Source organism: Penicillium samsonianum (assembly GCF_028829775.1).
Source record: "Penicillium samsonianum strain IBT 33392 chromosome Unknown utg000001l_segment0_segment0, whole genome shotgun sequence".
In the NCBI taxonomy this organism is placed as follows: Eukaryota; Fungi; Ascomycota; class Eurotiomycetes; order Eurotiales; family Aspergillaceae; genus Penicillium; species Penicillium samsonianum.
In genome coordinates, this window is record NW_026643259.1 from 1,248,627 (window position 1) to 1,262,930 (window position 14,304).

General features: G+C 47.9%; 7 protein-coding genes across 7 annotated transcripts; 4 read left to right on the plus strand and 3 right to left on the minus strand.

Annotated features, from left to right (window-relative positions):
- Nucleotides 1-427: 427 nt before the first annotated feature.
- Nucleotides 428-1,925, minus strand: N7471_000489 (Nif3-like dinuclear metal center hexameric protein; the record flags this gene model as incomplete). The annotated part of the gene is made up of 4 exons (XM_057273210.1): nt 428-1,320; nt 1,429-1,554; nt 1,624-1,667; nt 1,738-1,925. The coding sequence occupies 4 exons, from the start codon at nt 1,923-1,925 to the stop codon at nt 428-430; spliced, it is 1,251 nt and encodes a 416-aa protein (XP_057141389.1).
- On the plus strand, nt 1,866-2,577 carry N7471_000490 (uncharacterized protein; the record flags this gene model as incomplete). Its single annotated transcript, XM_057273211.1, has 2 exons — nt 1,866-2,280; nt 2,405-2,577. The coding sequence occupies 2 exons, from the start codon at nt 1,866-1,868 to the stop codon at nt 2,575-2,577; spliced, it is 588 nt and encodes a 195-aa protein (XP_057141390.1).
- Nucleotides 2,578-2,934: 357 nt separating this feature from the next.
- N7471_000491 (peroxiredoxin family protein) lies at nt 2,935-3,750 on the minus strand (the record flags this gene model as incomplete). Its single annotated transcript, XM_057273212.1, has 5 exons — nt 2,935-2,963; nt 3,017-3,182; nt 3,254-3,299; nt 3,378-3,477; nt 3,543-3,750. The coding sequence occupies 5 exons, from the start codon at nt 3,748-3,750 to the stop codon at nt 2,935-2,937; spliced, it is 549 nt and encodes a 182-aa protein (XP_057141391.1).
- Nucleotides 3,751-4,220: 470 nt separating this feature from the next.
- N7471_000492 (uncharacterized protein) lies at nt 4,221-4,406 on the plus strand (the record flags this gene model as incomplete). Its single annotated transcript, XM_057273213.1, has 1 exon — nt 4,221-4,406. One exon carries the CDS (start codon nt 4,221-4,223, stop codon nt 4,404-4,406), a length of 186 nt encoding a protein of 61 aa, XP_057141392.1.
- A 974-nt stretch (nt 4,407-5,380) lies between these two features.
- Nucleotides 5,381-8,102, plus strand: skn7 (uncharacterized protein). Its single transcript, XM_057273214.1, has 7 exons — nt 5,381-5,572; nt 5,628-5,644; nt 5,702-5,774; nt 5,848-5,991; nt 6,066-6,950; nt 7,007-7,196; nt 7,247-8,102. Exons 1-7 carry the CDS (start codon nt 5,516-5,518, stop codon nt 7,765-7,767), a joined length of 1,887 nt encoding a protein of 628 aa, XP_057141393.1. The 5' UTR covers nt 5,381-5,515; the 3' UTR covers nt 7,768-8,102.
- Nucleotides 8,103-10,892: 2,790 nt separating this feature from the next.
- On the plus strand, nt 10,893-12,575 carry N7471_000494 (FAD-binding oxidoreductase; the record flags this gene model as incomplete). The annotated part of the gene is made up of 6 exons (XM_057273215.1): nt 10,893-11,259; nt 11,313-11,519; nt 11,573-11,920; nt 11,974-12,146; nt 12,215-12,436; nt 12,489-12,575. The coding sequence occupies 6 exons, from the start codon at nt 10,893-10,895 to the stop codon at nt 12,573-12,575; spliced, it is 1,404 nt and encodes a 467-aa protein (XP_057141394.1).
- Nucleotides 12,576-12,844: 269 nt separating this feature from the next.
- N7471_000495 (uncharacterized protein) lies at nt 12,845-14,268 on the minus strand (the record flags this gene model as incomplete). The annotated part of the gene is made up of 5 exons (XM_057273216.1): nt 12,845-13,281; nt 13,341-13,983; nt 14,035-14,083; nt 14,144-14,189; nt 14,259-14,268. 5 exons carry the CDS (start codon nt 14,266-14,268, stop codon nt 12,845-12,847), a joined length of 1,185 nt encoding a protein of 394 aa, XP_057141395.1.
- Between the last annotated feature and the right edge of the window lie 36 nt (nt 14,269-14,304).

The following is a 14,304-nucleotide window of genomic DNA, read 5'->3' on the forward strand; positions in this document are numbered from 1 at the left end:
CAATCTTCCTACATCCATGAATTGTGGGTTGCTTGAAGCCGTGAAGGGAAGGCTAAAAATCAAGCATTCTTTTCCTTCATGTCCTCGATAGCCTACATTTCTTCGATGTTTGACCTGGGTCCTTCGTCTTGTCTTGTATTCTCTCCTGCCTCAAGGCACTTCTTTTTGTTTCTGTCGTTGTCTGCCCATTAGGATATCCTTCTCATTTCAAACTACTTTCTTGACATCTTATCGGACTCCCTCATACTGCATAGTTATAGTCCAAGGGTGGTTACAAATCTAGTCAAATTGATTGAGTACTGGCTTAGCCGGCTGAGATACTTCGGTGTCTGTGATCAACAAGACTCCTATGATGTCTTTAATTGTGACTATATTTGTGCTTTTCTTGTGGTATTGTTAGATGTTAAGGGCAAAGCCAAGAGCACACCTAGTTACCACGCCAAATCATAATACCATAGGGATCACGATCAGCGTCACTAACATAAACCCTAACATCGCCCTGCTTCTTGTAAAGGTCCCGAGTCTGGAACGCAGCCGGGGATGGAAGCCCATTAGACTTATCAAGATCATCAATGGCGCCCGTAGATTCTCGGAAAGCATCATCCCACTGCTTTTTAACCTCAGCCAGCAACTTGGGCTGCATGACCGAACGCAGATACCCACGCTCTGAGTTAGTGTGCGAAAGCGAAATGACAACAGACCCACGCTCCGTGGCAGCCAAAGCCTCATGGTGGCTCATTTCACCAGTCAACAGGAGATCAGGGAGCTCGCCGTCACCTTTCATGAGGACGCCCGAGCCCGATCCGGGACACATTCCCACCGTGCGGATGGAGATATCATCAACAGACTGGCCTTGCGGGATGGCGATGGGGATACCGCCTGGCAAGCCGATTCCGCAAGCGATGTGATCGACCAGCGCAGTGAGGGCTTGTGCCTGGGCGAATGTCACCAGACGGCCGGCACCGGCTGACTCGAAGCCTTCTGGGATTGAGGCTGGCGGGGATGGGTGGATTGTGGACCTGGTGTGCGCTGGTCCTTGCGAGGAGGAAGCTTGCACGGCGGGGATGGGTACCTCGGGGTAGGTTGGGGCGGAATACATGCTTGACTTGCAGAGCTCAACGGTCGCTTTGGACGTTTGTTGGACGGGTTTGAAGTTTCCGGTCACTACGTCGCAGAGCCAGTCGGCCATACCCTCCGGTACGGTATCGACTGCTGTATGCGGGGAGTAGACGCTGATTCCATGTTGTGCTAGGCGGAGTAGGGATCGTTGTTGGGAGTCGGCGAAGGTGAGGGATTTCAGGCCGCGGAAGATGATTGGGTCTAGATAGATTGTGTTGTGTTAGGTTTTGGTTGGTCTAATTGTAGATATTTGTTGAGGTTCACGAAGCGTCCAATTGCAAGTATGCCCACTCCTTGGATGCGACTTACGGTATGCGACGATAACAGAGTTGCGGTTTTTGATGGCTTCATCGGCAACGGCCGTAGTGAGGTCAATAGTGAGGAGGACCGAGCTGTTCTGTGCCCGGGATCCGTCGAAAGGAGCTTCGAGCAGCACTACAATTGAGCGTGGTCAGTACATTGCGAAAGCCAATCAAATGTTATTTTGAAAATAAAAGAACTTACATCCTGTATTATCGAAGCTCTTGTCTGCCAATGCCTCCGGGTATCTGCATATTAGAAGTTAAACGAAGCTCCATACAATGCGGGGAGCTTTGGGATCAAGCGGGGGTGAATTACAGCTTTCTCATAGAGCTCACCACAACATTGGTGAATGGCGAGCATTCGGAAAACTTGATCGGCGTAGACATTGCAGAGTATCGACGTGTAGCAGCGCGAAGAAAATTCATAGAGAGAAGTTTAGCACGATGAAGACCAAAGAAGAGGAAGGCACGGAAAAAGATAATGAGCCACACACGTGCACTCATCAGCCACAGCCGACCGGAGGCTCTGAATTTGTAATAAGCCCTGGGAGGGTAACCCCCATACTTCGCGATAACCTCGGGTTTGGCACTTTATCTTCTCTCGTCTTCTCTCCCTCTCCTCTCCGATCATACTTGATGTTCTCCCGCACCTCCTCCTTGACCGTCCTGAGCAGAAGCTGCCGCTATCTCCTCCGCCCGAACAATAACATCCAGCGAGCTTCATTTTCCCTCACCGCGCGCTCACACGCTGCCATCAACGCTGCTATGGCTGACACATCTGGAATCACCGCGGACTCGCTGAAGAACAAGTTGACTGAAGTGCTGCAGGCGCAGCATGTGGAGGTTGAGGATCTATCCGGTATGGAAATTGAAATTGAAACTGAAATTGAAGATGGGGATGGCGCTATGACGTCGAATCGTTCTCTTTTTTTTTAACACCCGTTGATCTCCCGCTGACGTTCTGTCTTTTTGTATTGATGTAGGCGGATGTGGACAGGCTTTCCAGGCTGTGATTGTTTCCCCTCAATTCGAGAGCAAGACTATGCTTGCGCGACACCGGCTCGTCAACTCCGCCCTCAAGGCCGAAATCGCTGCTATTCATGCTTGGACACCCAAGTGCTATACCCCCGAGCAGTGGCAGGCTCTGCAGCAGTAATTGATCTCTCCAAAAGGCGGAGATATGATGAACCATGGCTTCTTCCCAGAGGGATATTGGGAAGAAATTAAACTGGACCAAACCAAAGGTTGAAGGCTTCAGACTTGGTTTAGGAACGAAGAATCGGCCATTGATCTCTAATTGCTCGATTGATTCAACTACATGCTTGCCTATTTAATTCTGGCATCGATTTATCAGGCGTTGGCCGGGTTGGAAAGGATGGAAGATTTGTACATTAAGATCCTGCGCTACGAAGTACCCTGCAGTAGGGATCAGAAATAAATGTTGTGCCTTGGGGCATGGTATATTTTTCTGCTACTATTTGCAAGGATATTACAGCTCTATCTAGAGATGACTTTAACCGAGCACCTTCTCGGCAGCGGAAACTTTCAAATGATGTTAGCATAGAACGATGTACTTCACAGGAAGAGAGACGTACCGTTGAGGCCGGTGTTGTCAGGCTCGACGAAAGCCTCCTTGACCTTCCCATCCTCGACGAGAAGAACGTAGCGCTTGCTGCGGTCGTTGCCGAAGATGGCGCTGCTGTCGAAGCTGAGGTCGAGCGCCTTGGTGAACTCGCCGGAGGGGTCACCGAGGAAGCGAATCTGTTAAAGAGACAATATCAGAGCTGTCGAGGGCATAAAAATACACAGAAAATAGAGAAAAGAAAACTTACACCGCTCTTGCCGGAGGGATCGAGGGAATCAGCCCAAGCCTTGGTCCTACATGATAGCTTTGTCAACAAATGTTTCCCGGGCCCAACAACGCTTCCGCGCTGCAACTCGACATTTATAGCTTACACGAAGGGGTCATTGACAGAGATGACGAAAGCCTGACCAGCCTCCTTGAGCTTGGGGTGGTTGATGAAGCCGGGAACGTGGGTGCTTGAGCACGCAGGGCCTTGAAGAATGTCAGTCCCGAACAGGAGTTTTTGTATCCTACCAAAGTAGGGTGAGTTGACATACTGAAGGCAGCAGGGGTGCCAATGATGACAGCCTTGTTCTTGATCTCCTTGGCCAAGTTGACCTTGTTACCGGGGGAGTTCTCGACCAGGACGTCCAGGTTGGGGATGGCGTCGCCCTTTTGCACGAACGCGGGCGCGGTGCTGTGGAAGAGGGATGCTTGCGCGCGAACGCGGGGGATGTTGGTTGCGATACGGCGGGCGGCAAACATTGTAGTGGTTTTAATTGGATTAATGATGGGATTGGGTTAATTGTGTCAAAGGAAGGAGAGTGGTCAGAAGTGTATGTTGTAGTTGTGAAATAACGGGGAGAGCAAGGGCGGTATGTCGAGGGGAGCTTGGGGGATTTCGTCATGGCCGTTTCGTGCTATTGCTTTATTTTTAGGAACTCCAGATGTCTGTTTGCACCTCACTAATTACTTTTTTATGTTGATGCTTTTTGCTTTTTACTTGTCTATTTTCATCTATCCCATACATTGTCCTTATTTGATGCACATTATCGTTGATTGGCACAGAAACTCGCCTTCGATATGTGGATACCAGTGCGACCTGCGGAGGCTATATCACAGGTACCGCGAAGCGACCCATATGAGCTGTCACCTATAATACGCGCTCTCTTTTAAGAACACGGCGGACCGGCCACCTTCGAATCGGATGATATGAAGTCACATCCTATTCCTCCATGACGCAATGGATCCTTGCTCCGTCACACGGTGGATCATCAACCCCCCTGCTGAAGGATGCAGTCATCTTCAAGTTCAACATGAAGTTCGGCGCCAACACAGTTTGGAGAACAATGGACTTGACTGGCGGAGCTCAGGTGATATTAGTGAATGTGTGCTTCTATGACGACCATGTGCTACGGTAGAAACTCGTGTTGGGCTTTTTAGTCATCATCTGGACTACTTTCGGTAGCTTTTAGACCATGGCGAATCACGTTGCGAAGTGTTATGGGGTTAATTTTTTTGAAGACATGGGTCTTTGGGCAATTCTTGGATACTAAGATATCTTGACGCCATATACTATTTTTTTACCTTAATATCCGGTCTCGGTAAAGCTAGATAAGTGGTTCTTTCCGGTTAATACCTAGGTAGGTTCATGAAATCAAACCTGTTCAACCAAACCTCTGAACACATGATAGGAGAAGTGAGACACACGGAGAATGGCAGGGCTGATCACTAAATGTTATCCATATAAAACATATTAAAAGCGTTAATTTTCAGTGGAGCATATACTGCTTATTCCCGTTACTTTGTTCACTGTAAGACTTGACCCTTTCTTTGATATCTTGCCTGAATCCACTGGGTCTACGCTAATTCAATGTCTCACCATTTTTTCATCAGGTCATTGGGGGGGGAATGCATGCTCTCCCACCCCTCCATCTCGTGCGCACTGACACGATCCCCTCCATCATGTCCTGCATCTTTTCTAATAGCGAATTAGATCTAGGTATTATGAAGTTTTTTTTTGTTTGGTGTCTTTCTAAGAACTTGTACCTATACAATACCTGGCTAGTACCTCATGTGTGTGTGACATACTGGATTTTTGCCCCTCGTTGGTCCCTGAGTTCTGGGATATTCAAGATCGACCTCCTTGCATTAAGAAATGTTAATAGAATCAAAAGAATTGAATATATACATTGTCTGGATGTATTTAGGTATATGAAATAAAAATAACGAAATAACCAAGTTACTCTGGAAGACTGTAAGTCCATCTCATGTACCAGACAGTACCTCCACAGTAACTTTGGTACTTGGCTCTACCGCTAAACGCAGTAATTGACCGTACCCCCGTTATTATCTCATTTTTTCCCTTCTCTTCCCACCCTCCGAAAAGGTTTGGCTTTCTCCCCTTGTTCTTCTTTTCTTTTCCAGTGTGATCGAACATCCCCGTTATATTTACAATCGAGTTTATCCGTGTTGGGACGAAACCAGCCAGACCTGCTTGTTCGACCGGTCGCGACCCGTCTAGCCCAGCATGGACGGTGGCCAGACCTCTTCCAATCCCGCCCCCGCTGGGAACTCCAGCGATTTTGTTAGTGACCCCGATATGACCCTATATTGAATATCTTTACTAACAATATGAATAGGTACGCAAGCTGTACAAGTGAGTCCTGCTTTTCAAACTTCTGCTACCCTTGGCCTTTTAATCTAATGTTTCCAGAATGCTGGAGGACCCAACCTACGCGTCGATCGTACGCTGGGGTGATGAAGGGGATTCCTTTGTGGTATTGGAGGTAATGCGCCCGTGGCTTTATGTGGCCGAACAGATTCGGTCTCTTTGTGCTTGGCTAACTCGAATCCCGACAGTGCGAGAAATTCACCAAGACCATCCTACCGAAGCACTTTAAACACAGCAACTTTGCCAGTTTTGTACGCCAACTGAACAAATACGACTTCCACAAGGTTCGACAAAACAATGAAGAAAATGGCCAGTCACCATACGGGCAGAATGTAGGCACCTCCCCCCCCCCCCCCCCCCCCATTCGACGGGTAATTGGATCGAGGGTCTAACACAACTCACATAGGCATGGGAATTCAAGCACCCAGAGTTCCGCGCAAACAGCAAAGAATCGCTCGACAACATTCGACGAAAAGCACCCGCACCACGAAAACAAACTCAACCCAGCGACGACTCCGTACCCACGCAACAAATTGATCTTCTTAACCAGCAGATTGTGGCGCAACAGCAGCAGATCCAACATCTATCGGACCGATATGCCCAGCTCACGGTGGATCATCAGCTCATGCTACAGGAAGTGATGCGAGTGCAGAAAACGGTTTTAAACCACGAGAATGTCATTCACCAGGTGATGACCTACTTGCTTTCGGTAGATGCGCGCCAGCGACGGGATAGCAAGGCTGTGGCATTCCAAGCGCCTGGAACGACAATGAGCCCTTCCCAGGTTGTTCCAGTGGATGATGAACCCTCATCACCCCTCCAGCAAGCCTCAAAGCTCCTGAACGACATGAACGCCGAACTACAATTCAATATGAACGGTGTCGACTCGATGAACGATCCTCAAAAGGGCGTCGTTTCAACTCCTACCTTGGATCCGAATGCGCGAAATGGTTCGCTCCGTCCCGCGACAACTGCACCACAAAACCCGGCACTCGTTTACCCCAAGATGGCCGGAGATTTGGAGCAAGTGGTGTATCCCGTGGGTGCCACAAACGGCATCGATCCCATGTACAGCGAGCATATCAACAATGTTCCGTACCCAATGCCCGCCAAGCAGGAGATGGATACCTCAGATGCTCGTCGGCAGTTTCCCGATAACCGGAAGAAAAGCACGAATGTGGACCCTGGGTGGGTGCGCAGCCCACAGATTCTCTTGGTTGAGGACGATGCCACTTGTCGGCAGATTGGCGGCAAATTCCTGTACTCTTTCTCGTGTGTTATTGATACAGCGGTACGTCATCATTCTTGTCCCATTGACCAGCACAAGGTTACTAATATTTCCAATAGTTTGACGGCTTGGAGGCTGTGAACAAAATTCAGGGTGGCTCAAAATACGATTTAATTCTGATGGATATCATTATGCCGAATTTGGACGGTGTATCGGCATGCCATCTCATTCGCCAATTTGATCGCACCCCTATCATCGCCATGACCTCGAACATCCGAAGCGACGACATCCAGCTCTATTTCCAACATGGTAAGACAAATATCGAAATTGAATCGAGATCTTCCACTGACCCATTTTAGGAATGGATGATGTTCTTCCGAAACCATTTACCCGCAAGAGTCTTCTCGATATGCTTGAGAGACATCTGGATCATCTCAAGATTTCGCCGCAGAACCCAGGAATGGAGCCAGTACGACCTTCCGCAGCCGCCGTGACCATGGCAGCTGCGACTCAAAGTTCAGCAAACCAGTCGATAAAAGAAGACAGCTCTCCAGGCCAGTCGCCCGCTGGATCAATGACGAACTGGCAATCACCCAGCCAATTCCAAAATATGCAGGCTGTTCCATCGAATATGCCAGCAGTTCAAGGGCCATACGTTACAGCTCCACCGTCCGCCTACACTGTTGACCAGAATGGCGTCCAGTACCCAGCACCACCAGTAGGAGTCCCAACCGGGGGCGCTCCTATTCGTCCCCCACATCGCCGTCAGATCTCCGATATGGGCGGTGCCGCCGATAACCCTAACATGCCGAAACGGCAGCGCATGTACTCTCAACCTCAACAACCCATGCTTGCCGTGCAAGCTGGTCGACCTGGCTAAATCAATTTCCGGCCATTTATCTCTTTTATTTTCATACTTCACCTTTCCGCCTGTCCATTGACTCACGATTCCCACTTGTCTATAACGAGGTTCGAATTCGAAATTCGAAATTCCAAATCGTACATTTTGCTACTATTTTGCTACTCTTCGCGGACGTCTTGAATCGCCGCAGTTGTCTCCCACCTTTTACAGGTTCTGGCGTTGGGTTTGATTTAACATAGGTGGCGAATTATGTGCGACTTTATATGCGTCAGCTATATCCACCGTGGTTTCATGCATTCACCGCCGGAGAGATTGTTTCGTCAGGTACATATTTTACAAACATATTACTACTATTTTATCCCTCTCACATTCTGTGTGCCTATGTCCACGTAGGGGCACTTCGTATTATGTCCATCGTCGTTCCGGGGCTCGACCCGAAGCATGTCTTGTAGTCTTGTATGGGTTGGTATATGAATATATTGAGGAACATACGTATGAACGATTCGTACGTACGCCATTTCCCAAGAGCTGACGCTAACCAGCAAGCGACTTCTAGACTTTATAGGTGGAATTGACCTGAAGAAACGGGAATATCCCCACTTAATCCCACCTGGACAAGTATCCGCATTCCTCTCCAATTTTCGCGGGTCGGACGAACTGCAGGGGGAGAATTAAGCTAGGAGGTCTAGACCGAATTCCAATTTGATATTAAAATATTTAAACTCCTTTGAAGGTCCAGGAGGGCCCAGACCTTGCGGGGAGTTCTGGGCCTCTTTGGGTCTGGCTTTAGGTTGTGGCTGGGGCTTCCGCCTCGCGCCACGTTTGGTGCTTATTTCGTTTGTTTGGTTTGCATTTGGAGCTTTCACCATGTAATTGTGACTAAGCACTCACCTACACCCTTTCCCGGTGTAGGTGAGCCCACACCTATTAACAAACCCATACCTGTTAACAAAAAAATCAACATTTCAATTTTAAACCTATTTTTCAGCCACCATACCATCTGGATCTACATATCTAAATAGCTCACTATTAACATCAAGATAATCTCTATCCCCTGATGCCTCTTCTTTTTCTTTGAGAGCCTGATTCGCGCGATGCCAGTAGTCTCGAATCCTTGCGTTCCCAGCCTCATGCCGAATATCCAATTTAGATTCCTTCGTACATCGCCGATACACCTTCGAATTGCCTGCAATTGATGATAATGGACTCTTAGCAGCACCTTTTACCATGCGCTTAGATTTTTTGATAGGAATTTTGTGGCTTTGCATCCTTTTTATCGTTTGTTTTGCAAGTGCTAGGTCTTGGATAGCCTGCTTACCACCACGAATTGCACGGTCTATATGCTTTTGAAGCTTTGGAAGGTCTGGTTCATCGTTCTCGAGTATCAATTGAACCTTATTCTCAACCTTTGAGAATCTTTGATCTGAATTAGGCGGCGAATTCGTTGCCGAACTGGGAAATTCACGGTCTGGTGACGGCGTATGACCATATATCTCAAGGACTGGTTCATCTTCCCAGCCAGGATCAATTTGATCACAAACAATATGTAAATCATAAGGCCAAAGACCTGTATCTCGAAATGATGATTTAATAGTCTGTGCCTTAAAGGTGTCTTTGCGAACTGTTTTGATCATTCGAAGAAAATGTCGTTTATCATCAACATCTCCACCCCATCGTACAATCTCATTGTTCTTTTTTCGGAATTTTTGTTTAAGAACTGAGAATGGCTTGCCATCAAGAGGCTGGCATCGATGTGTTAACTTTGGTATAAACCACCAAGGTATAATGTTGAAGCTTTGGCAAATATGTTCGAATTCCGGGGTTCCATGAGACCCATGATTATCCATAACCAAAATCCTAGGTCTGCCTTTAGCGACTCGCTTTTTAGTGGCATAATGGAAATCTAATAGCCATTGAATAGCAGTTTTATCATCCGTCCAGCCTTTAGCAGTTGGTTTAATAACCCTATAGTTGGTAGGATCATCATCGCCATCGAACCAATCTTCCATTTGTTCGGAACCACGCATTAAAAACCATGGATGCATAACCCAGCCATCGGCAGAGATGCATTCAATGCCGGTAATATTCTGGCCTATTCCACCGGTCGCAATAGTCTCATATTTACGGGTGGAAGCAACATTTTCCTTGGTTCCAATACCAAGCTGAAAGCCAGTCTCATCCCAGTTGTATAGTTCATGGGCCTGGATTTTATTCTTTTTAAGAAACTGGCCAAAAACCTGGTACCAATGAACTAAATCACTGTGTAATTCAGCTTCAATCCTTGCTTTTTCCATTGGTTTTTGTGTGCGTAGAGTAATATGGGGTGGTAGGCGTTGAATGAATTGATAGCCGTACATTTTGCCAACCTGCCGGTCGGAACCACAATGTTGTAAAAGACGATTCGCAGCACCCTCAATATCGATAGCAGTTGGCGGTGTATATACTGAATTAAGGTGCTCAATCCAGCGAATAAGAGAGGCCTCTTGTGAGGAATTTAGGGCCTTTTTGGTAGCTGCACGGCCTTTTCCATTTGTTCTACCGTCCTTTCGGTTTCGAAGCTTCCACTTTGAGACGCCAAAATGAGAGGCTGCGGCCTGAATACTAGTAAATTGGCCTGATTTATAGGATTCGAGGGCATTTGAGAGAAGAATCTCTTCTTTTTCGGAGGAATTCGGCATGGTTTTGATGGTAAAAAATAGGTTTAAAATTGAAATGTTGATTTTTTTGTTAACAGGTATGGGTTTGTTAATAGGTGTGGGCTCACCTACACCGGGAAAGGGTGTAGGTGAGTGCTTAGTCACAATTATGTATATGAGGCCCGCTTATGCGGCCTTGTCAAGTCTTTGTTAGTAGTCTTTTATGATAGTCTTCTCAGATAGATTTTTAGACTGCAAACACCTTCTAGGTCTTGTCGCTCAAAGATCGAGGTATCGCTATGAATGTGAATGTGAATCTAAATGTGAATGAATCGACTGGAAAACGGTCGCTCCTTTGCCTATTCATGTTGTACTAACCACACACCAGTCTATGAGTCTATGACGTAATGTATCTGGAACGCTTTGCCATCAATGAATATATACTGGGGTCTATATCAGTTTCATCTTTTTCACTTCATAAATCCTCGATTTTATTCTATGGAAAAAATGTCCCAGAATTTCGTTGCTGAACTTCCGCTCTCTTCCTCGGAAATAATCTTTCCAGCTTCTCCGCTTTACGAAAGAGAGAGTTGCACTTGGGCGGCCCAGAAAGACTTGAAGCCCAAGATCATCGCTCGGCCCAGCACGGTTTCGTCTCTGGCAGCTTTGCTTTCTTTCTTAACACATTCTAATCTGGATTGGGCGGTCCGATGTACTGGGGTGGGGTCCTCATCTGCCAGCGATGTGCTGATCTCGGTGTCTGCTTTCGATAAATTCGAATACAACGCAGAAGACCAGACGGTGGTTATTGGTGCTGGGCAAACCTGGGGAGAAGTAGATCGAAAAGTTGAGGAAAATGCCCCTGGCCATGCTGGTACATCCAGTCTTTCTGTTATAGATAGTGCAAAGGCTAAATAAAAATCACAGTGGTTGGCACTCGTTGCGCATTCGTCGGCGTTGGCGGCTCCATACTCGCAGGCGGAATATCTTGGCTATCCTCTGAGAAAGGTCTCGCTGCTGACCCGCACAATATGCTAGACGCAAAGGTCGTCTTGACTGACGGCAGGATTTTGTGGGCGTCCACTGAGCCGGAATTACTTTGGGCATTGAGAGGTGGCGGTGGCAGTTTTGGAGGTCAGGCAAGGTTCAAGACTGGCATAGATATGAACTGTCTGCTTACTTTCCAGATACAGTATTGGTAGAGGTCAAACTGCGAGTTTACCCCTACCCGAACAAAATCTATTCTGGCACAATATCCTATCCAAGGGAGGCATTTTCTGTCGTTGCAAAGGCCATTTCAAGATTTACCTCGGAGTGCAAGGATCCGAAGATGGCAATGCACATCTTCGCCCTCGACCTTAGCCTAGGTCACTATGTGGGGGACACTCCAAAACCGGGTATTGGTCTTCAGGTCTTTGATGCACATGGAGAAACACACGGGAGAGGTACAGAGGGATTCGGTTGGGCTTTGGATATTGAAGGCGCCATTGATGAAACGAGTTCCATGACAATTCGACAGTGTAACCAAATTTGGGGTAAGCCCATGAAAATGCCGATGTGATACGAATAAGCTGACATCAAAACTAAGATGGTATCCAAGCTGCCAAAGGGAAAACTGCAAGCTTCCAGTCTTGTATCCTCATTCCTAACGTTGATGAACAACTCCTTTCGAAGGCGTGGCACTGGATTGAGAGTTTGACCCTGAAGGACCCATCTCTTTCTCTTGGTGGGACTTTTTTCTTGATTGAATTTATGCAGAAGGTAATGCAATCTAAGATTACCTTCTTAACAAGGAAACTGCATTTGCTGATCTGTTTCCATGGTTCTAGCCAGCTTTTCATTCGGTAGATCCGATACTGCGAGCCTGGCCGGGCACGCTCGGTCAGTCTATTTTGCAGATTGGGACTGGTGCTCCATCCAATCTCAAAGAGAGCAGAGAGTTGGCCTACAGAGAGATCAGAGCGGCACCGTCCTTTATATGTGGACACGATGAACGAGGTGAATTGGATTACTTCACTCATTCACTTGAGAAGTTCAATGATCCAAGAAAGGTAAGCAAACTTGTTTTCTTCTATTGATTGGAAAGCTGACAACGGGATTGAGATATATGCCGGGAACTTTGAGAAGCTACAGGAGATCAAGCGGCGATATGATCCCCATGGTGGCCTGAAAGGACCGTTTTGGATTTGAATGAAGTGGGAGCACGCACTAGGCACTCATTAACCTCGAAAGCATATAGTTGGAAGGAATACAACAGGGAGCTTCGTCTCATTAAACCACCAAGCTTGAGCTGTTTATAGAGAGATGGAGGCATTACAAAAGCCTTTCATTGAAAATGATCGATATAATCTTGTAGGTCGTTACTCATGATGCTAGAACTCAGGATAAAACCAACCGAGAAAATCAGAAGAGGAGAAAATATTGAAAAACCAATAAACCGTGAAAAACCAATAAACCGCTCATGCTTTCTTCTCGGCGTCCGGCGCTTGGGATGAATCACCAGTTGGTTCAGACTCTGCATTGCCTGTTTGGGGCTCTGTAGAAAGGCCTTCATTCTTGGCTTCTTCCTCTTCATTCGGTTTGGTGTCTGCAAGCACAATATCACCGTCCTTGTCGCCAGTTGATCCGGCCTTTTCTTGTTCTTCCATTGCCTGGGTAGCAGTGGCAGCAGCAGCAGCCGGGACATCGGCGGCACCGTCTCCGGAAAGACGCATCTCGACGCCTTTGCCGTCTTGCAGACCCATGTCTTCCACGCCGAGGAGGATTGGACCACGGGCGTGAGGGACCTCGTCAGATGGCTCTGGTGAGGCGGTAGTAGCACTTTCTTCGGCTTCGGTGGTTACTAGGGTTGTGGTGCTCGGCTCCTCCTGGGGCTGTGTAGGTAAAGCTTCAGTGCCTGGGAGAAAACGTTAGTGAACAGGAAAGCAGTGGCTCGGTAATAATAGATAAAAGTACCCTTAACTAGTATGCCTGCATCTCCATTGGTATCCTCGCCTTCGAACGAGGCATTGGTTAACCACGGGATCGGAGTAAGTAGCGCACCGCCCAGAGATTCATCGCTCCCAAGACCGTGGGCAAAGTCCGGGGCCGTATATACCCCGCTGCTATTGCCAGGAAGCACTAGCCCGTTTGTTGGAGCATTCGTGACAGCCGGCGTTTGGAATGGGAAAACATCTGCGGAGCTTGTCACTGAGACAACGCGATCGACAGCACGTAGGTATGCGGGTAGCGTTCTATAGTGCTTGGTCGGGTAGAGGACCAGCTCTGCGAGTCTCTGAATGGTGTGTGGAGGTTTATCCTCGAAGAAGGATTTAATCGATGAGCGGATGGCGCTCAAAAGAAATGCAAGCGGGGGTGGAAGCTGGCCATCCGTGCTCGCTCCAGATGGCTGGGGCTGCGACTCTGGCACTCGCTCACTCGACGGGGGAGAGCCAGTTCGCGCTGCCTGGGGTAAAGTCTGGATATCGGCGGGGGAGGTGTTTTCCTTGTTGCTGCTTTCGGGTGGGATGGAATTTGCCTGAGAAGAATGGTTGGGAAATAAAGGCTGGCCGATGGGGTCGGGGCGCGCTTGAGGCATGGGGAACACATTGTACACGATCTGGAGCTACTGGTTAGATAAGTCGGCGAGGGGGATCGAAGTATAGCGCACGTATTCCAGTCGCTCAATCAGTGGCCCAGCCATGCCGTTCCATCTCTCTCTGTATCAGCGCGTTAGCCTCAGAAGCGTTTAGGGATCTTGGCGTGACAGTATCACGTACAAATCCATCTGGCCGCCATTGGCGGCTGTTTGGAGAGCTTCCTCGTCTATAATTTTGATATCAGCAAGGTCTATTGCAACTCAGACTGAGACTGCGACTGTGATGGCAAACCTACCCAGAGACATTGTCTAGTCAGCTGTGCATGGAGAAACAGAGAGTCG